This window comes from Marmota monax, unplaced genomic scaffold (assembly GCF_021218885.2).
Source record: "Marmota monax isolate L192 unplaced genomic scaffold, Marmota_monax_Labrador192_F-V1.1 WCK01_AAM20220418_F8-fsc00051, whole genome shotgun sequence".
NCBI lineage: Eukaryota > Metazoa > Chordata > Mammalia > Rodentia > Sciuridae > Marmota > Marmota monax.
In genome coordinates this window covers 12,867,433-12,890,868 of record NW_026695202.1, presented here as the reverse complement: position 1 = coordinate 12,890,868, position 23,436 = coordinate 12,867,433, and the positions used below count along the sequence as shown (strand labels likewise).

General features: G+C 43.9%; 1 protein-coding gene across 1 annotated transcript in view; it reads right to left on the bottom strand.

Moving 5' to 3' along the window:
• Positions 1 to 23,436, bottom strand: part of Aco2 (aconitase 2) — a 48,309-nt gene that overhangs the window by 11,153 nt on the left and 13,720 nt on the right. Inside the window, exons 2-5 of the mRNA XM_046429511.2 lie at positions 11,035 to 11,171; positions 5,603 to 5,861; positions 2,662 to 2,754; positions 90 to 248 (exon numbers count right to left, since the gene is read on the bottom strand). Coding sequence (XP_046285467.1) covers positions 90 to 248; positions 2,662 to 2,754; positions 5,603 to 5,861; positions 11,035 to 11,171 — 648 coding nt within the window. The remainder of the gene's footprint in view (positions 1 to 89; positions 249 to 2,661; positions 2,755 to 5,602; positions 5,862 to 11,034; positions 11,172 to 23,436) is intronic.

Sequence of the window (23,436 nt, the reverse complement as noted above, 5' to 3'; positions counted from 1 at the left end):
CCCTGTCTCCCTCCAAATGAAACTTAAGCTTGACCTACTCCCTCAGCCCTTCTGGCCAACAGTCCCCCATTCATGCCCACCAACCTTACCTTTGGGCACTTCAGCTCCCAGGGGATGCCAGCCATGACGTCCACTGCATCAGCACCCCCAACTCCAATACAGATGCCCCCTAGGCCACCACCATTGGGGGTGTGGGAGTCAGTGCCAATCAGGAGAACCCCTGGGTAGGCATAGTTTTCCAAAATGATCTGAAAAAGAATTTAAGATCTTAAGCTTAGAAGACCTCATCAGAAGGCTGGGGAGGTAGCTCAGTGGTGAAGTGCTTGCTTGGCATGCAAGAATACCTCAGCAGAGAAAGGATGTAGGACCCAGAAGGGATTTGCAAAATCCCCCCCCCCCCACTGACACCAGGCCACTGGCCATGCCCAGCTGCTCCTCCAGGGTGGGACCTGTGGGGCTGACCCCATTTAGTACAAGTCATTTCCAGTGTAGCCAGGAAGAACCGGTCTTGGGACACAAGCAGTTCCTGCTGTGTAGCCTGGGCCTATAAATGCCACCCAGTGCCTTAGTTTCCTAATTTGTAATACAGTAGTAAAAATATCCACACCACTTTAACCCTGGGATGTGGCAAGAACCAGATAAACTGGCTTATAAATGTGTCCTGTGATGGGCCTGGTTTAAGTGTGACAACTGAAAGATGCTGATGATACTCTCAGTCTCATGTAGTATACTGTCCAGGGTGGGCACTGTGCCCACCTTGGTGGGCAATTCTGAACTAGCTCCAGCCCCCACAGGGACCCTAAGAAAGAACTAGGGAGCCAGTGGGAATACAAAAGCCACGAGTTTCTGCACTGCTCAACTGGAAAGAAGTCTAAGGGCTTCCCTAGCCTCAGCATCATAACACACACACACACACACCAAGGACCAACTCTACCCACCTGTCCCCAGAGCTACAGAGGAGTAAATAAGCCACAGTCTCTATTCCCACAACTAGGAACATAATGCAAAGGAGCCCAAAGAGGATCACACAAGAGACCTGATTCAGGGCAAAGACAGAGCCAAGGAATCAAATAGGAAGCCAGAAAGCTAAAATGTGGAGAAATAGGGTCTGCTGGGTCAACAGAGGACAGGGCATCGAGGTGGAAGGGTTGGGGCTTGCTTTGGATGAACACTTTTTTTTGGTACTGAGATTTGAACCCAGGAGCACTTTACCACTAAGCCATATCCCAGTCCTTTTTATTTATTTATTTTTTGAGACAGGATCTCACTAAGTTGCTCAGGACCTTGCTAAATTGCTGAGGCTGGCCTTGAACTTGTGATCCTTCTGCCTCAGCCTCCCAAATCACTGGGATTACAGGTATATGCCACCACACCCAGCTAGATGAACACTTGGGAACATTCTCTATCAAGGAATAAATCCATTAGGCTAAACACTGAGTAGGTAGCCAAAGGCAGGAGTGAACAACTATCACTGACAGCCCCAAAATTTGGATTAGAAGCTGCCAATAAGGCCTGGATCTTTGTAGAGGTGAAATGAGGGATATTTAGACTGGGGTGCTTTTCATAATCCATCTGCCTCCCTGTCCTCCTGCAGAGAGAGGCTCTCTGGCCCCTGAAGGATGGTATACCTGTCATCTCACAGCTCTGTCCTACCAAGGGCGAAGTTCTGAAAGTACAGAGCAGTGATCTGCTATTTGCTCTGGTTTCAGAGTGGAGCAGAGCCAGAGGCCCAGATGGGGTCAGATGAAAGCCTGACCCCTCCTCACAGGAAGGCCTGGGATGGAGGTGGGAGAAGGGTCTACCTTGGAAAGGGATAGGGCAGGTTTCATACATATGAAATGATAATAAACGGACACACACATATCAAGCCAGTGTCCTCAACAGTAACTTCTGAAGGAAGTGAAGCATATTACCAGGGAACATGCACGGACACAGAAGAGTCCCTTGTCAACATGGCCAATGGCCTATGGTACCTCTGTTATAAAGAATCCCATGAAGGGACCAAATGGAATCAGAGTAGCTGTCTGCAGGGGTGGGAAGGGCTCCTGGGTGACAGAGGCAGCAGAGCAGCATGGTGGTGCAGAGCCCTTGCTGTGGGCCAGACCACCTGCTACAAATCCAGGTTCCATCATTATCCAGAAACGTTCCCTGGGCAAGTATATTAACCTCTCTGACTTATTTTCCTCATCTGCAAGGTGTGGACAGTAATACCCCCTACTTCATAGGGTCATGGTGAGCAGTGAACTGAGTATCTTCAAAACACTAAGCTTAACACTTGGGTAGAAGAAATAGGTCAACTTTAAAACATGGGTTACCGGGGTGAGGCTGTAGCTCACCAAATGGTAGAACACTTGCCTAATATACTTAAGGCCAGGAGTTCAATCCCTGCTATTGGCAGTCCCACCACCAAAAAACAATATAAGTGAGGTATCTGGGAGGTTAGGAGGGACTACTTCACACGGAGAGTGTGTAAGTTGACACGAAAATTAATTTACAAATAAGAAGAAGAACCTGAGAGATGAGTGAAACATCCTCCTGCTCCCCCTTGGCTCTCTTGGGCCTCGAGTCCCCAGCCTCTGGAGATCAGGAAGGTGTTCTCTGGTTACCTCTGTGCAGCCTGGGCTTGGGCCCCTTGCAGAGAAAGGCTGGGCACTGCTTTACCTGGTGAATAATTCCAGATCCAGGCCTCCAGAAGCCCACACCATACTTGGCACCAGCAGTTGCCAGGAAATTATACACTTCCTGGTTTATGTCCTATTAAGACAAATCAGTAACCAGAGGATTAGTAACACGGTTTGCATCTGCAGGACCTCTGCCATGCTCTCCTCACTCCACCCCTCCCCATGGTACCGAGAAGCTGGCACTGTGAAGACAGGCCCTTTCTTGGAGACCTTCTGAAAGTAATTCCAGAAGGGTTTGGCTGTTGGCCCACAGTCTTAGCTGGCAGGCCCAGGAAAAAGGCAAGGGAGCAGAGATAGCCTCAGTTCTGTGACAGCTGGCTGGGGTTGTGGCTCTGGAACAAGTCCCTACCTGCCCTGGGTCTCAGTTTCCTCATTTGTAAAAATAACTGACTAAAAAATTGCCACCGGTCCCTCTGGCACTCAAGTCCCCAGCCAAGGCCAACACTGAAGGAATATACCACACAGGACAGGCTGCTAAAGATACAGGGAGGTGCTGGGATCACATGGACCTCCCTGCTCCACTGTGGCTCATGTGGATGTTGCTCCCCCATGTGAGTCTTGGATGCCTCATCTGTAACCCCAGCTGACATTTACTGAATGAATGCCTCCTACAGAAATGGCATCATGCTATATACATCCTCACTACCCACCTGAAGGAGGGAGAGATCGTCATCAAGTCCACTTTATAGGTGAAATAACTTGTGGGAGACCATAGGGTTAAACAGGAGCCAGGGTTAAACAGGACCACCCAAGCACAGAGCCTGAGAGCAACATCCTATCAAAAAATAAAGCTGCCCTTTCTGAGGAGGAGGGCATGAGACTCAATCTGAGAGCACCTAGCTGGTATCAGGGATTGAACCCAGGGGTGTTTAACCACTGAACTACATTCCTAGCTCTTTTTATTTATTTATTTATTTTTTTGAGACAGGGTCTCACTAAGTTGCTAAAGCTGGCTTCAAACTTAAGATCCTCCTGCCTTAGTCTCCAGAGCTACTGGGATTATAGGCATGTACCACCACTTCTGGCAAATTAGGGCTTCTTTTTAATAATCTCAGAGTCCTGCATTTTCCCTTCCTAACACATATCCAAACATGCAATTATGATTTCTGTGATTGTTCAGCACTCCCCATCTCCCTACTGACCCAAGATCATGTAGGCTGGGCCTTGTCTGTCATGTTCACAATGAACCCCAGCACCTACCATAGCATCTGACATGCTGAATCTTCAATAAATATTTGTTGAATAAAGAAAGAAATGTGCTATGACATCCTATCACTCTGGGAGTCTCATCTCCAGCAAGTAGATTCTGAACCCATAAAGCAAGGGAAGGAGCATCTCCATACAGTAAGGTTCTGCTGTGGACAGTTGTCCTCTGGGCTGAAGAGGTCCCAGGCCCCTGCCCTTGAGCAGTTCTTATCCTGCAAAAAGTCATGGAATGTGACCACCTCTTCTGACAAGTGGAAAAAGGCACAGTGTGACCAGGACACAAATGGGTAGGAAAGGGTAGGGAGAAAGGACTCAAATGGGAAGGCTGCCCCAAGTGTTTCCCATGGGTCTGAGAGGCTCTGAGCTGTGCTGACCCTGGAAGCCAGAGCACTTTCAATCACATGCCCCACTTTCTGCTAGCTGCTGGAGCCCTGCCAGCATTCAGCTCCTGCCAATGGCCTCCCTGAGGGGCGCCACTCCCACTGTAGGAAGCAGAGGCTGGGAAGGTCCAGAGCTAGCAGCAGGAGGCCCAGTGCTGCCACAGTAGTGCACACACAGGCCCCAGAGGCTCCTCAGAGAAGGAGCAGGGTTAGGTTTCACAAGGTGGGGAGTTCAGGGAAAAATCTCTTCTGTTTGGCACATGGCCACTTTTGTCTAGTTAGGCAAAACTCAAGAGAAGAAGAAAGGGCCCTAAGGAGGTTAATCTGCATGAGACAGCACTGGAGCTGGAGTTGAGATCAGTTTTAGCCCAAGCACGCCCTCGTGTGGTTATAGGATCCAACTATATGGTGCTGTTACAGTGACCATTGCCTACCTCCCTGATAGCCAGTGGTCACTGCTCTCAGAGGGCCAGAGGAGGGGGCAGAAAGCACATGTGTGATGTGGACAAGATGAGTCCCTCACTGCTTGAACAGAAAGGGAAATGTGACTGCCCTGCCCATACACCAGTATGAGACATCATGAGGAGTCGGCAGCACTTTTCTAATCCAAAAGGGCCACTAATGTGGTAAGATCAAGGATGATCTTCCTTTTCTCTAGGCATTCTCTGTATTTTCTAACATTTTCAATGACCAAATGGTATTTCCAGTATTACGAAACAGCAGAAAAAAAAAAGTTTAAAAAGTTTAGATCTAGGGTGTAAAGTGGTACAATGCTTGTTGACCATGCCCAAGGCCCTGGGTTCTATCTCCAGAACTAGGAAAAAAAAAAAAAAAAGCAAAACCAGACTAAACCAAAGAGTTCATTAGAACTTGGAGGTGATTAGTAGGGCACAGTGGCACACACCTATGATCCCACCTACTTGGGAGGCTGAAGCAGGAGGATAGCAAATTCAAGTCCAACTTGGGCAACTTAGCACTGTCTCAAAAAACAAAACAAAAAAATGCCAGACATGGCGGTGCATGCCTATCATCTCATCTATTTAAGATGATAAGGCAGGAGGACTGCAAGTTCAAGACTAGTCTCAGCAACTTAGTAAGACCCTTAACAACCTAATGAGAGTTTGTCTCAAAAAATAAAAAAGGGATGAGGATGTAGCTCAGTGGTAAAGCTAATAAATAAATAAAAATGTTAAAGGGACTCAGTGGTAGGTCCCCAATACTGTGGAAAAAAACAGAACTTAGACACGGTGCCCCCACTGGCCCCAGGATGAGAGCTCTTCCTCTCATCCCCATGTTACACACCTTACATGCCCCCCATGCTACTTTGGGCCTCACCTTAGCCCGGCGCAGGTCTTTCTCACCCCCAACCTGGGCCTCGATCAGATGGTCACAGTGGATTGTGGATGGCACAGCCACCTTGGGAAGCCCACTGCTGATGAACTGCAGCATGGCCATCTGGGCTGTGGCATCCTGCATAGCTACACGATCAGGCCGTAACCGCAGGTATGTCTTGCCTCGCTCAATCTCCTGGTTGGCTGGGTCATCTAGGTGTCCATATACAATCTTCTCTGAGAGGGTCAGGGGCCGGTTCAACCTGGGGAGAAGGGAAAGGGTGGTAGGTATCAGCTGTACAACCCCTTGCCCATCCACAGCCTCTCCTTTTCAGTGCAAGTGGCAACCTAACAGTGGGCAGGCAGAGGGGCGATTGTGCCCAGGACCTGAAATTCCACTCAATGGGGACAAATTGGTCCTGTTCCCTATGGCACAGCATCTGCCGCTCATTGCATGCTCCAAAATTACTTGATGAGTAAGTGACATCATAAGAATGACAGTGTTGATTGTTTTCAATGGACATTTGTTTTTCCTACCATATTAATCGCTATTACCTAATAAATACTATCAAGTACATATAATTGTTTAATGTTCATGATATTCTTGCTATTTAATAAAACAACCAAAAAGAAACAGACTCAGGAGAGAGATGTTAAGAGCTCAAGTTCATAGCCTAAGTCTCACATTGGGTCCCCTATTTTTCTCTCTGCCCTCTCCCCTGCCCTCAGCCCCAGTAAGACATGGGATCATGCAAAAGTCCCCCTCCCTGAATCTGCCACAACTGCCAGCTACCAGGCTGCAATTCATATGCTGGATGACTGGCTCCCTCATATGCTAAAGCTTCCCCCATTAGCTGCGCTCACTCTCACTCCACTGAGAAGCGTGGATTGCGGCTCTCAGCTCTCAGTACAGAAACCAGTCACGACTCCAGCCTCTTGGTGGTCCTTTCTTGTTAACACCCATTTCCCTGGCTATTCCACCCTCCCTTCCTTATTAAAATGGCAGTCCAAACCCACCCCTTGTGGGGTGCAGCATCTACAAGGACTCAACTGTCTCCTCATTGCCAGCCTCCCACCCCACTAGACTCAGGTCTGTGCAGGTCAGCGCTCCACTGCCCACCCTCAAGCTCCCTGAGAATGCCCTGCTGCTGTCACACAACAGGGCAGTCACCCCAGTGGATTCACACTCTGCCTCCCACCATTCTGGAAGCTTAGGCCAAACTTGAGCCTTCTTAGGAAGCAGCTAAGTTCTACTCATAGCCACAAGCCACACTACTGTTTGAGGTCAAGGGAAAAACTGTCCACTGGGAGTCAGAAGCTCTGGGTTTAGAGGTGACCGTATTAATAAACCTACCATTGAAGTGAATAAATTACTATCTTTCTCCAGCAGTCCATCCAGCCTGCCTCCAAAGTGCAGGGCTTGACTGGAAGGAATGGCACTTAATATAGCACTTCCTTTGTTTTTAAACAGTTTAATTTAGAAATAATTGACATATAATGAACTGTGTACATTAATAGTATACAATTTGAAGATGGGTGTGATGGCACACACCTGTAATCCCAGCTACTTGGAGACTAAGGCAGGAGGATCCCAAGTTCAAGGCAAGCTGGGCAATTTAGCAAGATCCTGTCTTAAAATAAAAAGGGCTGGGGATGTAGCTCAGAGGTAGAGTATTTGCCTATCATGTAACAGCCCTGAATTCAATCCCCAGAACAGCTAAAAAAAAAAAAAAAAAGGAGGGGGGAGGGCTTGGGCTGTAGTTCGATGGCAGAGTGCTTGCCTAGCACGTGGGAAGAACTGGGTTTGATTCTTAGCACTACATAAAATAAACAAATAAAATAAAGGCAATCTGTCCATTTACAACTACAAGATATATATATGTATGTAAATGATTTGGGGTTGGGGTCGTGGCTCAGTGATAGAGCACTTGACTAGCATGCTCAAGGTCTTGGCTTTAATTCCTAGCCCTGCAAAAAAATTAAATACAAGGGGCTGGGGATGTGGCTCAAGCGGTAGCGCGCTCGCCTGGCATGCGTGCGGCCCAGGTTCGATCCTCAGCACCACATACAAACAAAGATGTTGTGTCAGCCGAGAACTAAAAAATAAATATTAAAAAATTCTCTCTCTCTCTCTCCCCCCCCACTCTTTCTTTAAAAAAAAAAAAATTAAATACAATATTTATAGTTTTTAAAAGTATACAATTTGATTCAGTTTTGACAATTTACACCTGTGAAACAATCACCACAATCAAGTCATTGACCATCTCCACCTCCCCCTTAAAGGTTTTCTCTTGACCTATGATAATAATCCCTCCCATCTGGGCTGGGTTGTGGCTCAGAGGTACAGCACTTGCCTAGCATGTGTGAGGCACTGGGTTCAATCCTCAGCACCACATAAAATAAAGGTATTGTGTAAACCTACAAATAAAAAATAAATGTTAAAAAAACAAAAATTGGGGGCTGGGGATATGGCTCAAGTAGTAGCGAGCTCGCCTGGCATGCGTGAGGCACTGGGTTCGATCCTCAGCACTACATAAAAATAAAATAAAGATATTGTGTCCACCTAAAGCTAAAAAATAAATATAAAATAAAAAAACAAAAATTCCCTCCCATCCCATTCTCAGTTTACCACTCATCTGCTTTCTGTCACTACAGATTAATGTTATCAGAGCACTTACTTTTGGCCCTGCATTTTCTAATCTTTTTTTTTTTTTTTGATACTAGGGATTAACTCAGGGGTGCTTGATCACTGAACTATACCCCCAGATCTTTTCATTTTTTATTTTAAGGTAGGGTCTCATTAAATTGCTGAGGATTTTACTAAATTGCTGAGGCTTGCATCAAACTCGTGATCCAATGGGATTACAGGCAAATGCCCCTGCACGGGGCCCAAACATTTTCTTATATATAACTCATTTTATCCTCATGACACAGATGAGGTCTAATGTTTTGTATTGTTTTTGCAACACCGAGGATTAAATCCAGAGCCTCATGCATGCTAGATAAGCACTCTACACTGAGTTGCATCTCTGGCCCAGAACACAGATGGGGAAACTGAGGGACAGAGAGATGAAGTGACTTGCTGTGGGGTCTCAAAACTATGAGTGCAAACTTAGACTAAGAGAACACAGCAAAGTGGCGCTACTGTCTGTGCTCTTCACGTTAACTTCTACTGAGATTCAATGTTTGGAAACAGAGCAGGCCCCTCACACAGTGTTCAGTCATTAATACCAGCACTGCCAATATGACTTGCTGGGAACAGAGACTCTTCCTTCTGACAGCCTAATTCCCAGCTTCACACTCTCATAGTCCCCTAAGTCCTTGAAATTAAGAGTTCCTCAAGGTGCTGGTTCTCCAGCAACCACAGATCAATCAAAGATGCTAAGAATCTGGGTTCTGCCATCAGGAACCTTGCATAAAAATAGCACAAGCCTGTTGCACAGTGGCCCATCTGCAAGCATCTCCAAGGCTGGGTGTGGCAATACTACATACACAGACCCCTCTTCTGGGCCAGGGAGAGAAAAAACAGCACATGGGTTTAAGAATCCAACACAATGAAAGCAAATGCCTGATGTTGTATGAAAAAGTGATAACAGGGCTTAGTGGTGCATATTAATCTCAGCAGTCAGAGGCTGAGACAGGAGGATCTCAAGTTCCTGGTGCGGCTGCCTTGGTAATTCAGCAAGATCCTCAACAATTCATTGAGATCTTGTCTCAAAAAATGAAAAGGACGGGATATAGCTCAGTGGTCGAGCACCCTGGGTTTGATCTCACACACACACACACACAGACGAAAAATCTTGTCAATGATAAAGCCTAAAGACAGCTCACTGTCACAGTTCCAAGGTAAACAAAATGGTTCCTCTATGTCCCTCTGTCCCTCTTGGAGATAGACCTAGTTCCCAAGAAAAGAATCAGATCTCTAGGGGCTGGGGTTGTGGCTCAGTGGCAGAGAGCTTGCCTCACACATATGAGGCACTGGGTTCGATCCTCAACACCACATAAAAATAAATTTAAAAAAAAACAAAGATATTGTGTCGAAGTATAACTTAAAAAATATTAAAGAATCATATCTCCACCATCACAGACACAGGGTGGAAGAAGAGTCCCATACACACACACACACACACTTTTTTTTTCTTAAAGGGTATACTTGTTGTTGCTAATTATTTAAGGCAAAAACTAAATGCCGAATAATATTCTGTAGTCAAGTTATCTCAAAGCACATTTTTGTGCTAGCTCTCCTCCCACACATGGAGAAGACCAAGGTGGAAGTGTTCTGCAGATAAAAGAAAAATCCATCACTTTCCTACTGAGCTATGGCGTCCGAGCTTCACAAATAAAATATTGTTTCCTGGAGATCAGTTCAAGGTCCTGTGTTGATGGGGATAGTGGTTCTTGGTTCTGACTGCATTTTAAAATCAGCTGGGAAAATGGCCAGCACTTCTCATATTTTAACATCACAAAGTTCCCCAAGGATCTTGTTAATGGCAGGTTCTGGCTCAGTTGGTATAGGGTGGGGACTGAGACTGTACATTCAGCCTTGGATGAGTTGCAGCTCCATTTGAGCCTTCTCAGCTGTACAATAAGTACACTCAAATCTGACCTCTCGGGGGCTGGGGATGTGGCTCAAGCGGTAGCGCGCTCGCCTGGCATGCGTGCAGCCCGGGTTCGATCCTCAGCACCACATACAAACAAAGATGTTGTGTCCGCCAAAAACTAAAAAATAAAGATGTTGTGTCCTCTGAAGACTAAAAAATTAAAAAAAAAAAAAAAAAAAAAAAAAAATCTGACCTCTCCCAGGGTCACCAGGATCAATATTGCAGAGGCTACCAGACAGGCAAGGGCACAGCCCTGTCTGTAGTTGATCAATCTCCAAAGGCAGTGCTGTGTATTGCCAGCTCCCACTCATTCTCCTGGGGTCCCTTATTCACTCTTCTGGAGGTAGCATCTAGCCCAGGACCTGGCACACAGGACAGCAGGCAAAGATGACTGCCCTCCTACCAAATGAGGAACAGAGGCCCAGGAGAAAGACAGGCATAGGATCCCATCTGAGTTTTCTTCTGGGTCTCAAGCTGGAACTCTCTCCTTGGAGCCTCTGCACCAAACAGGAAATATAGGTGAACCTCCAGCCTGATGGCTCCCAGAGGTGTGGTCCAGGCTCAGCAGCCTGCCCTCAACAACTGGGAGACTTGGGCCACAGCACCAAAGCAGACCTCAGTCTTTCCCTAAGAGCCCAGATTACCAAGCTTCTGGATAACACAGGTTCCTCTTCGGCAGAGAGGGCAGAAGTTCCACCAATGTTTCAGAATGCCTCTCTTCTATAGGGACCTTTACATCCCAAATACTTAATCCTGCCACTAACCATCTTTCACCAATCTTCTTAACTTGCCTAAAAGGGCAGACAGCACTACGAGCTCCCACCTACAGACTTACCGTTTGCGAACAATGTTAATGTTCTTCTCTAGCAGGTCATAACGAATGTACTCGTTGGGCTCAAAGTGGCTCATGGCCACCTTGGCCCGTTGGCACAGGACTGAGGCCACATGGTATTGCCGCACACCCAGGGCTTTCTGCAAAAGAAAAATGACAGCAATCAGCAAAGAAGTTCTCAAGAGAGTCCATCTGTGAGGGACAGCTTAATGTAATGAAAAAGTTGGGGAATTAAAGTGTCAAGAGCTGTTTTGTAGCCAGGCAAGATGGTGTTTGCTTGTAATCCCAGTGATGTGGGAGGCTGAGGCAGGAGGATAACAAGTTCAAGGAAAGCCTCAGCAACTTAGCAAGACCCTCAGCAACTTAGTGAGACCCTGTTTCAAAATAAAAAGAACTGGTGATGTAGCTCAGTGGCAAAGCACCTCTGGATTCAATCCTAGCACCAAAAAAAAAGATTTGTTTTCCATGACCATAGCTTTGGCTTCTTCACCTGAAGCAGAGTAATAGAGCAGTCTGCTCTGCAGAGAAAGAAAGTGCAAAGATCTGTAGCGAATGGCTGGGATCAAAGCCAGGTTCTATCATGTAAACTGAATCATATGAAGGAAATCTTCCATGGTCTCGGTGCTAGAGAACAGGATACAACCAGCTCTAGTGACCACGCAGGGAGTTTAAAGGAGACCATGTGTGGAGCTGTCACTCAGATGTGAAGCACTGTCCAAACCACAGCGGCCGTTCTACCTACACCTTGAGTTCCTTGAGGTGGGGATCAAGCTTGATCTAATAATTCATCTCAACCCTGACTACCACCTAGAAACACCACATATATCTGCTGACGTGATGAAAGAATAAATGAGGAAAGGTCTTTGTGTGAGCCCTTGACATTTTCTCATCCCTTCAAAAGCTGGTACCAAATGCCCTCCCCCTGAATGTCAGCAGACTTCCTCATTGACCTTTTTTTTTTTTACAGTGCTAGGGATTGATCCCAGGGGTGCTGTACCACTGAGCTACATCCCAGCCCTTTTTGTTATTTAGTGTTTTTGTTTTTGTTTTCATTTTAAGATAGAGCCTCACCAAGTTGCCCAAATTGGCCTGGAACATGCAATCTTCCTGCCTCAGTTGAAATCGCTGAGGTATGTGCCATGCCCAGCTTCCTGACTGACTTCTAAGGAATACAATGTGACAACCATGCTGTGTGGCTTTGTGACAGGGTCACAAAAAGAATAGCTTCTGCCTATGTGCTATGCAGTAGGTAAGTGATTATTAGGATGAGATGTGTGCTAGTTGATTTTTAAATTGTGGGCAACAACCTTGTGACCAGAGAATAATAAATGAATCCATAGGAATGACAATGGGAAAGGAAAATGATCCAGTTTTGGGCTATTCCCTGGGGAAGGGAAGGGGCAAAGTGGAAGGTGCTGCCCCAGGCTTTCTTCTTTATGCCACTGGATATTTACATCCAAACCTGTCAACCTCACCATCAGAACCCAACATAGGCCTACAGTTGCCACCCCTGTGCAGGTCATGCTGGGGTGAGAACAGGCCACACTATGAAACTGTACCCCAACCACCCATCATCCAGCCTCACTTAATAGCTGCAGGAATGACCTCTCCAGGGTAGAGCTTGGATCCATCTGCAGGGCCCCACTATCTACCTCACAGGGCAGGTGTGAAGGGCACATCAATGACACATCGAGGACCTTCAACACTGCCCAAGCACAGGGAGAGGCAATGCACATCAGCAGCAGCTATCACCACCCTCGCAACCCCAGGAAAAGCCTACTGCAAGGGAGGGCACTGGCCAGACCTGAGCTGCTACTCACTGCCTGAGTGATCTTGGACAATTTAACCTCAGCACTCACTTCCTGGCAACTAGGAGGATCAGGAGAGATTACATGAAGCTCTGAGAACAGTTTCTATTCTTATTACCCTTGTGTACTGATGAACACACACACAGCTCCCTCAGTGTTCTGCATGCAAACAAGACACGACAAGCTGTTCCACAACTTGCTCTTTACATTTATTAATTTAACTCAGACAGCTTTTCAATGTCTGTATATAGACCTATCAATTTTTTGCAAATTAACTGCCCCATCAGTTTCCTTAGAAACAAAAAGGAGTGCAACAATACCTAGTGTCTGGCCTGGTAAGTAAAACCATAAACTGCAATCCTAGTTATAGTACTAGGAAAAGGTAAAGTCCCAATTCCCAACAGCAAAGAACCAGTATGGACTACATCCTAATACCAAAAAATAGGCTTAAGAAATAATGCTGATTGGGCTGGGGTTGTAGCTCAAGTGGTAAAGTACTTGCCTAGCACATATGAGGCACTGGGTTCAATCCTCAGCACCACATACAAATAAAATAAAGACATTGTGTTCACCCAAAAAACAAACAAAATAGGTATTAAAAAAAAAGAGAGAAAGAAATAATGCTGATTGGCAATAATGGATGCTCCTCAAAGACTAGATGTAGAAATACATAAACCAACAATATGATTTCTCAGTATTTATCCTGAGGAATTAAACATGCACACCCATGTTTACAAAGGCACAATTCACAACAGCCAAACTATGGAACCAGCCTAGGTACCCGTCAATAGATGTATGGATAAAGAAAATATGGAATTTTATTCAGTCACAAAGAAAAAATTGTGTCACTTAGGGGCTGGGGTTGTGACTCACTGGTAGAGCGCTCACTTAGCACCTGTGAGGCCCTGGGTTCGATCCTCAGCACCACATAAAAATAAATAAATAAATGAAGTTTTAAAAAGGTAACAACAAATTCATACAAATATATAACAATAATTTCCATCATTATATACAACTATAATGCACCAACAGATAGAAAGATAGGTAATAAATAAATAAAAAGAAATAATGCAGAATGAGCTGGGCATGGTGGTATGCGCCTATAATCCCAGCAACTGGGGAAGCTGAGAGGAGGATCACAAATTTAAGGCCAGTCTCAGCAATTTAGGGAGACCCTCAGTAATTTAGTGTAAGCCTATCTCAAAATAAAAAGACTTGGGCATGTAGCTCCGTAGTAAAGTGCCCCTGGGTTCAATCCTCAATACCAAAAGAAAAAATATTAATGCTGATTGGAAAGAAAGATAAAATAATACGCTGGGATTGTAGCTCAGTGGTAAAATGCTTGCCTAGCATGTATGGAACCCTGGGTTCAATCCTCAACACCATAAAAAAAAAAATATGCTGATACAGAAACAACTTATGGGTAAAGATAGAACATGTATTGAGTGCCTAAGATGTATGAGAACACTGTGCTAAGCACCTGGCACATATCACATTATCTAATCTTCACAGTCATCCAGTGTAGTTACTCCTGTGATGACTCCATTTTCCCAAGGAAGAAACTGAGGCTTGCATGGAAGATGCTTGACCCCAGGGCTACCCCAGAGCAAGTGGGACAGAACTCATCTTCACTATCTGTTGACTAAAGCACATCACTTAACTCCCTAACCTCTCCCCAAAATAGAGTTAAACTTCATAGTGTTAATGACAAAGGGAATCATCTACATGCCAATCCTCAACCATGGTGCTATGCTTTCCCACCCTGTAAAAAAATGCATTCAGAGCAGCTAGCACTGTCCAAGCTCCAGATTCGCGCTGGCCAACAGAACAGCTACTAGCAATGCATGAAATGTGGTAAGTGACGCCAAGAAAAAGATTATTACTGTTATTTAACTTTAATTAATTTTAATTAAAATTACATGGGACTCAGTCTTTTACACTAGTAAGGATGAAAAGAGTTTTTAGGAAGCCTGAACAAGTTGAATGTTTGTTAGATCATTTTCTTGGTAAAAGTTCCTATCTATTCTTAAGTCTGGACACCCTTATGCCAGGAGTTCATCCCACACCAATAGCAAAGTCTATTTCCTGAAAGATTTCAGAGCATTCTCCTTCACATTCAGCCACTCTGAGTCCCTGCACAGCCGGCTCTTCAGTTTAGGTCTCTGGGACCAGTCATCGCAACTTCCTCATGAGAAGGGTTCCATGACCTCAGATGCATCAGAACCCCTGGAATCTGTTAAAAATATATGATCTGGGATTGGGGCTGTAGCTCAGTGGTTGAGTGTTTGCCTCACATGCATGAGGCTCTGAGTTTGACCCAAAGCACCACATAAATAAAATATTGTGTCCATCTACAACTTAAAAAAATATATATATGTATGTTAAAAGTGTATAAATATAAATACATACATACATATATATACATACATATATATATATATATCTGAGATCCCAGGGCTGGGGTTGTGGCTCAGCAGTAGTGAGTGCTTGCCTAGCACATGCAAGGCACTGGGTTCAATCCTCAGCACCACATAAAAAATAAACAAATAGGGCTGGGGATGTGGCTCAAGCGGTAGCACGCTCGCCTGGCATGCGTGCGGCCCGGGTTCGATTCTCAGCACCACATACAAACAAAGATGTTGTGTCTGCCGAAAACTGAAAAATAAATATTAAATAATAATAATAAAATAAATAAATAAAGATATTAAAATTTTTTTTTTAAAAAGAATGCTGCAATAACTCTTAAAAAAAAAAAATCTGAGATCCCACTAAGGTCAATGACTTTCTCCAGGGGTGGCGTCCTCCAGATATCTGGAGACCTACTAGCTATCTACCCTGTTTCTCTCCCTAATTTTTTTTTTTCATAGTACCAGAGATTGAACCCAAGGGAACTTAACCAGTGAGGAACATCCCTAGCCCTTTTTATTTCTGGACAGGTTCTCATTAAGTTGCTTAGAGACTCACTAAAATTGCGGAAGCTGGCAATTTTAAGGGGTGATCCTCCTATCTCAACCTCTGGAGTTGTTGGAATTATAGGCTTGCACCACCATGCCCACCCTAAATCTCTTCTCTAGGCCAAGGGCATCCCTGAGGTTTTCCAACTATGTCTCTATGTAACATATTTTCAAATTCTGCAATAGCCTGATCCCATTCCATGCTGCAGGCTCTCTGCTGCTCTAATCAGCCTTCTTAGAATAGCTCACCTTACAACTACACTCCCACTGACCTCCAAATACCCTGATACCTCCATGCCATCTTCATCAACTGCTCCTGAGCCATACTTACTTGTGGATTTGGTTTTCTGAACCTGGATGAAGAACTTGACCCTAATATTGATTTAACATCCTCATCCATCCCTGTGTCTACATTAGTCCTGGCAACACCCCAATCTTCTCAGTGTGTCAGGCACACACAGTAAACATGATGTGTTGTCCGTCCTGGTCTTATCGTAAATGTGACCCATCCTGCTTAGGCTTCCCAGTGCAGACGTTTGGTCAGGCCCATGCTGATCCAATATCAACACTTCTTGGGGCCAGGTGTTCAAAGCACTGCAATAACCACCCAACTGAGCCATTTATTGTTCTGTCTTTGCTTCTCTCTTTTGTTAGGGACAACCTGACTGATTTTGTCAAATGTTCTGCAGAATCAATACTCACTCAGGCTAATCTACTAATCCCAGAAAAAAATAAATAAAAAAAAAAATACATATATATCTCAAAAGATGTTGTTAACTAAGCTGTGAAAATTCAGGCAATTAACTCTTCCGGGACCCCAGCTTTTCACCCTATACAAGGTAAAATCTCAGCCTTGCTCCATGCTTCAGAGCAACGTTGAAAGAGGTTTTAAGTGCATGAAATGTCACGTGTAAGCTGGGAAGAATTTACACATATTAATATGCTTATCCCATAGATTGGCTTGAAAGACAAGCACACCATGTAACATCCATTTACAGACCACATCTCTCTCATATATATATAAAAAGACGGGGTGTGGGCTGGGGATGTGGCTTGAGTGGTAGCACGCTCGCCTGGCATGCGTGTGGCCGGGTTCGATCCTCAGCACCACGTACAAAGAAAGATGTTATGTCCGACGAAAACTAAAAAATAAAACATTAAAAAATTCTCTCTCTCTCTCTTTAAAAAAAAAAAAAAAAAAAAACAAGAAATGGGGTGCTATACCTCCACTCAGAATAAAAACAAACACAATTACTTATTAAGCATCTGCTCTGTGCCAAGCACTTTCTATGTCCATTCTGAATTCCCATTCCCAACCATGTAAGGTAATTGCTATTCCTGTCTTACGCATGCACGTAGAAAATGAAGGTCACTGAGTTAAGTCAGAAGTGATATACCTACTAGTGGTGAACTGAAAGCAAGCTCATGTCTGTCCCTTTCTGGATGGGCCATATCTACTGGATTCTGCCACCTCTAGATTCAGAGCCAGTTCCTCTTCCCTCCCACTGTTCTCTTTTTCCCAGGACAGTGTGATGGTTCAGTCCAACTGCCCACCCAACCCAGCTCCACCACTTACCTACTGTGACCTTGGGCAGGTCATTCCATCTCCCAAGCCTTAGTTTCACTACAGTGAATACACACATCAATTTCAGTGTTCCTTTTCTCTGGACACTTCCAGAAGCAGGACTCAAGATTTTTCTGATTACAAACACAGCTTAAGGCCTAACTCACCTGGGCCTTTGGCATCTTTTTTTTTTTTTTTTTTTGGATAGTTATAGATTGTCAGCATGCTTTTATTTTATTTATTTACTTTTTTATGTGGTGCTAAGGATCAAACCTAGCACCTCACATGGTAGGCAAGTGCTCTGCCACTGAGCCCCAGCTCCAGCCCAGCCTTTGGCATCTTTGGCATTCCAGAACACCCCCCTACACACACACTTTTTGGGGTTTCTTTGGTACTGGGGAGTCAACATACCCCATAGGTATTTTACCACCAATCCATATCCCAGTGGTTTTGTTTTGTTTGATAAGTACTGGGGCTAAACCCAGAGGCAATCTACCACTGAGCTATATCCCTAGCTCTTTTATTTTTTAATTTTCAGACAAGGTCTTGTTAAGTTGCTGAGGGTCTTGCTAAATTGCTGAAGCTGGCCTCAAACTTGTAATCCTCTTGCCTCAGCCTCCCCGGTCCCTGGGATTTATAGGCATGTGCCACTGAGCCCGGCTCCTTACCCACTTCTAATGTATTCCAGCTGCTCCACAGTTACCTGCCCTCCTTCTAATGTTGGATAAGTCATTCTAAAGACTTTCATTATCCAACTTTTACAGGTAAGAGTGTGAAAGACTGCTTTGGGAAAACCTCCCATCCCTCTGAAATCCCTTCTGTTTATGGAGTCCTTGTAGTGAGATCTCATTTATTTATTTGGTCTCTACATAATTCAGAAACTGCCTTTCTCAGGGCACCAAACATGATGAACTTCCTTGGCCAGTAAAAATTCTAAAGGGACCTGCCACAGGGGCTTTGCAAATGCTAGCTAATTCTTCTGTTTGGAATGTTCTCTGTCTACTGCCATTCCCAGTCTGCCCTTTGTTTAGGTAACTTCAGTTGATCCTTCAAACTTCAAACACACTTCACACTCTCAGGGAACTCTTCTTCCCTGACTCCCAGCCCCATCAGAGGTTCCTATCATATATGCCCACTTATCTCTTTCTGACATTCATTCGTGAGATTATGGCGGTGTCCACTAGTTTGTAAGGCCCACTCAGGGGAGGAATCATGTTTATTCACAATTCCCCATGCCCAAACACAAAGTCTGATACACAGGTGGTGCCACATTAACCAAGGAATGCTGCTTTGACTTGCCACCCAGCCCTTCTTTACTGTACAGGGTTAAACACAGAGGAGGTCCAGCCAACCTCAGGTGAGCAAACAGTCAACAAGACAAATCAATAATTTACCAGGATTACGTGCTCTTGGTTAGAGTGTACAGAGATTCAACATTGGTGAAAGACAATTAGGCAATACTTATTAAAATGTAAAATGTTTGTGCCTTTTGACTATCTTTCCCTTTTCCTAGAAGTTATCTTACTAAAATGTTCAAATAAATGAGCCAAGAGACAGGCAAGGACATTATCTACAGCATTTTTTCAAAAATCATTTTTAGTGGGGCTGAGGATGTGGCTCAAGCGGTAGCACGCTTGGCTGGCATGCGCGGGGCACTGGATTCGATCCTCAGTACCACATAAAAGTAAAATAAAGATGTTGTGTCCACCGAAAACTAAAGAATAAATATTAAAAAAATCTCTCTCTCTCTTTAAAAAAAAACAAAAAACATTTTTAGTTGTAGATGGACACAATACCTTTATTTTATTTATTTGGTTTTTATGTGGTGGTAGAGATCAAATCCAGTGCCTCACATGTGCTAGGCAAGCGTGCTCTACTACTGAGCTATAGCTCTAGCCCCCTACGGAATTTTTTTTTTTGGGGGGGTACCAGGGTTGAACTCAGGGGCACTCAGCCATTGAGCCACACCCTCAGCCCTATTTTGTATTTTATTTAGAGACAGAGTCTGAGTAGCTTAGTGCCTTGCTTTTGCTGAAGCTACTCTGAACTCATGATCCTCCTGCCTCAGCCTCCAGAGCTGCTGTATGCATACGCCACTGTTTCCAGCTACAGCATTGCTTTTAAGAGAACAACTCAACTGCCCATAAGTAGAACACTGATTAAATAAATTCTGGCTCATCCACCATGGAATGTCAATATACAGCTGTTTGTGTTTTGCTTTCTTATAGTGCTAGGGATTGAACCCAGGGTCTCACACATGTTAGGCAAATTTTCAACCAGTGAGCAACATCCCTAGCCAACAGTTATTTAAGAAGATAATTGGCTGGGGGTGTAGTGAGGCCCTGGGCTCCATACCCGGGACCACAGAAGAAAAAAGATAGTAGTGATGGCTATACAACAATACAAACGTAATTAACATCACTGAATGGAATACTTAAAAATGGTTAAAATATCACCAGGCACAGTGGGGAGACTGAGGCAGGAGGATCGCAAGTTTGAGGCCAGCATCAAAAACTTATCAAGGTGGCTGGGATTGTGGCTCAGCGGTAGGGCGCTCACCTAGCACGTGCGAGGCCCTGGGTTCAATCCTCAGCACCACATAAAAATAAATAAATAAAATAAAGAGATTGTGTTCAAGTATAATTAAAAATTAAATATTAAAAAAAAAGGGGGGGGGGCTGGAGTGGTGGCTCCGAGGTAGAGTGCTTGCCTGGCACATGTGAGGCCCTGGATTCAATTCTCAGCACCACATACAAATAAATAAATTAAATAAAGGTCCATCAATGACTAAATAATATTTAAAAAAAAAAAAAAACTTAGCAAGGCCCTAAGAAACTTAGCAAGCGCCTGCTTAATTTTTTTTTTTTTTTTTTTAAAGAGCTGGGAGGGCTGGGGATATGGCTCATGCAATAGCGCGCTCGCCTGGCATGCATGCGGCCTGGGTTCGATCCTCAGCACCACATACAAAACAAAGATATTGTGTCCGCCGAAAACTAAAAAATAAATATTAAAAAATAAATAAATAAATATTAAAAATTCTCTCTCTTTCTCTCTCTCTTTAAAAAAAAAAAAAAAAAAGAGCTGGGAATGTAGCTCAGTGGTAAAATGCCCCTGGGTTCAATCCCTAGTACCAAAATCAAATAAATAAAATAAAATAAAAGGTGGGCAGGGGTTGTAGGTCAGTAGTGGAGTGCTTGGTGTGAGGTGTGAGGCACTGGGTTTGATACTCAGCATCACATAAAAATAAATAAACAAAATAAAGATATTGTGTCAAACTATAGCTAAAAAATAGTTTAAAAAATAAACAGTTAAAATGGGGGCTGGGGATGTGGCTCAAGTGGTAGCACGCTTGCCTGGCATGCGTGCGGCCCGGGTTCGATCCTCAGCACCACATACAAACAAAGATGTTGTGCCCACTGGAAACTAAAAAATAAATATTAAAAAAAAAATTCTCTCTCACTCTCTCTTAAAAAAAAAAAAAAACAGTTAAAATGTCAGGGCTGGGGTTGTGGTTCAGTGGTACAGCACTTGCCTAGCGTGCATGAGGTACTGAGTTCAATCCTCAGCACCACATAAAAATAAAATGAAGCTATAAAAAAAAAAGGTTAAAATGTCAAATTTTATTATTTTTCCATTATTTAAAAAAATACAACATAATAAATCAATCTTTACTGGCAAGGAAACCTCCATGACACATCCAATAAAAATAATTAGTAAAACAATATTATAGTTATAAGCCCATTTAAGTGTAATAATATTAAACAAATGTAAGTATGTTTAGGAAAAAACATACTGAAATAATGTGCCTAAACTGTCCACAGCAATTATCTCTGGATTAGAATTATTGGTACTTTCACTTTCTATACTATTCATTTCTGTAATCCCACCCTAAACCCAGTACAGGGGATTGAACTCAGCTTCACTACATCCCCAGCCCCCCACACCTTTTTACTTTTTGGGATACAGTCTCCTTAAGTTACCCAAACAAGCCTAGAACCTGTGATCAGGACTCCTGCCTTGGCCTCCTAAAACACTTGGAATTCAGGATGGGCCACTCTGGCTTTGAATAATTTTTTTTTTTTTTTAAAAAGATGCAGTGTTTATACCTTTTTATCTTTTTGTATTTATTTATTTTTTAGTTTTTGGCGGACACAACATCTTTGTTTGTATGTGGTGCTGAGGATCGAACCCGGGCCGCACGCATGCCAGGCGAGCGCGCTACCGCTTGAGCCATATCCCCGGCCCCTAATTTTTAAATTTTGCATGATACAGTATCTACTGTAATCAGAAAAAAGAATAAAGGAAGCAAGTAAGTGCAGAAAAGGCAAGCTACAGTGCAGAGTAGCAAGTTGTAGCAATTTGACAAAAACCTTAAGTATTTTAATTTTTTTTGTTGCTGTTGTTAATGTGCAAACCCTCTGTGCCAGCAAGTTAATTTAAAGGAATTTATCACTACTTAGGGAAAAACGGAAGATATGTACCCTGACAATAGCGGGATCTGGTTACCAACACGTCAACGTGGAGATCTAACTTAGCATTACTAATAGCAGGACAGACTGGCACTGGTGTCTCCAAGTGGCATAGCATCATAGGAAGAATTCTTGCCAAAAATGTTTGATCTCAATCTTAGTGAGCTCTAGGAACTTACATCCAAAGCAGGGGACGAAAAGAATAATTAAACCTACCTACAATGTGCACATTCTACAAGAAAACTGGCCTGATAAAACTGGAAAAAAAAAATCAGTATCATAGGAAAAAACAAAAGGTGCTACTCTAGATAAAGAGAAAACAAAAAGGTAAAACCAATGCAATGTACAATTTTTAAAAATTAGATTATGATTTGGAAAAAGACAGCTACCACAGACATTTTGGAAGAAATTAAGAATGCAGTCCAAGGGACTGGGGTTGTGGCTCAGTGATAGAACACTCACCTAGCACATGTGAGGCACTGAGCTTGATCCTAGGTACCACATAAAAACAAATAAATAAAATAAAGGTATTGTGTCCATCTACAACTAAAAAACATATTTAAAAAAAAAAAAAAAAGAATGAGAATGCAGTCTGCATATGTGGTGGCACACACCTGTAATCCCATCAGCTTGGGTGGCTAAGGCAGAGGGCTGCAAGTTCAAAGCCAGCCTCAGCAATTTAGGAAGGCCCTAAGTAATTCAGCCAGATTCTATCTAAATTTTAAAAGCCGGTGTGGGGAGGCTGGGATATGGCTCAGTGGTTAAAGGACCCCTCACCCCCTGGGTTCAATCCCCAGTACCAAAAAAAAAAAAAGAAAGAAAGAAAGAAAATTATTATTTTCCTAGGTCAGGTAATACTATTGTGGTTACACAGATAACTGACTTTGGTGTCCTTATTGCAGTCCTGGGCATCAAAATCGAAGCCTAGTCAAGTGCTCTCAAAGTTTGACTTATTCTTTTTCTGTTTTTGGTACCAGGGATTGAACCCAGGGGCACTCAACCACTGAGCCACATCTACAGCCTTTTTTTTTTTTTTTTTAATTTTATTTAGAGATAGGATCTCATTGAGTTGCTTAGGGCCTCACTAAATTGCTGAGTCTGGCTTTGAACTCATGATCCTCCTGCCTTAGCCTCCTGAGCCCTGGGATTTCAGGCGTGTGCCATGGCACCTGGCTCCTTCTTCTTCTTTTTTTTTTTTTTTTGTGCTGGGGATTGAACCCAGGGACTTGTGCATGTGAGGCAGGCACTCTACCAACTGAGCTATATCCCCAGCCTTGACTTATTTCTTTTTTTTTTTTTTAGAAAGAGAGGGGAAGGGAGAGAGAGAGAGAGAGAGAGAGAGAGAGAGAGAGAGAGAGAGAGAGAGAGAGAGAGAGAGAATTTTAATATTTATTTATTTTTTAGTTTTCGATGGGCCCAACAGCTTTGTTTGTATGTGGTGCTGAGGATCGAACCCGGGCCGCATGCATGCCAGGCGAGCGCGCTACCGCTTGAGCCACATCCCAGCCCCTTGACTTATTTCTTAAGAGATGAATGTTGACGGGCTGAGGTTGTGGCTCAGAGGTAGAGCGCTCGCCTACAATGCGTGAGGCACCCAATTCGATCCTCAG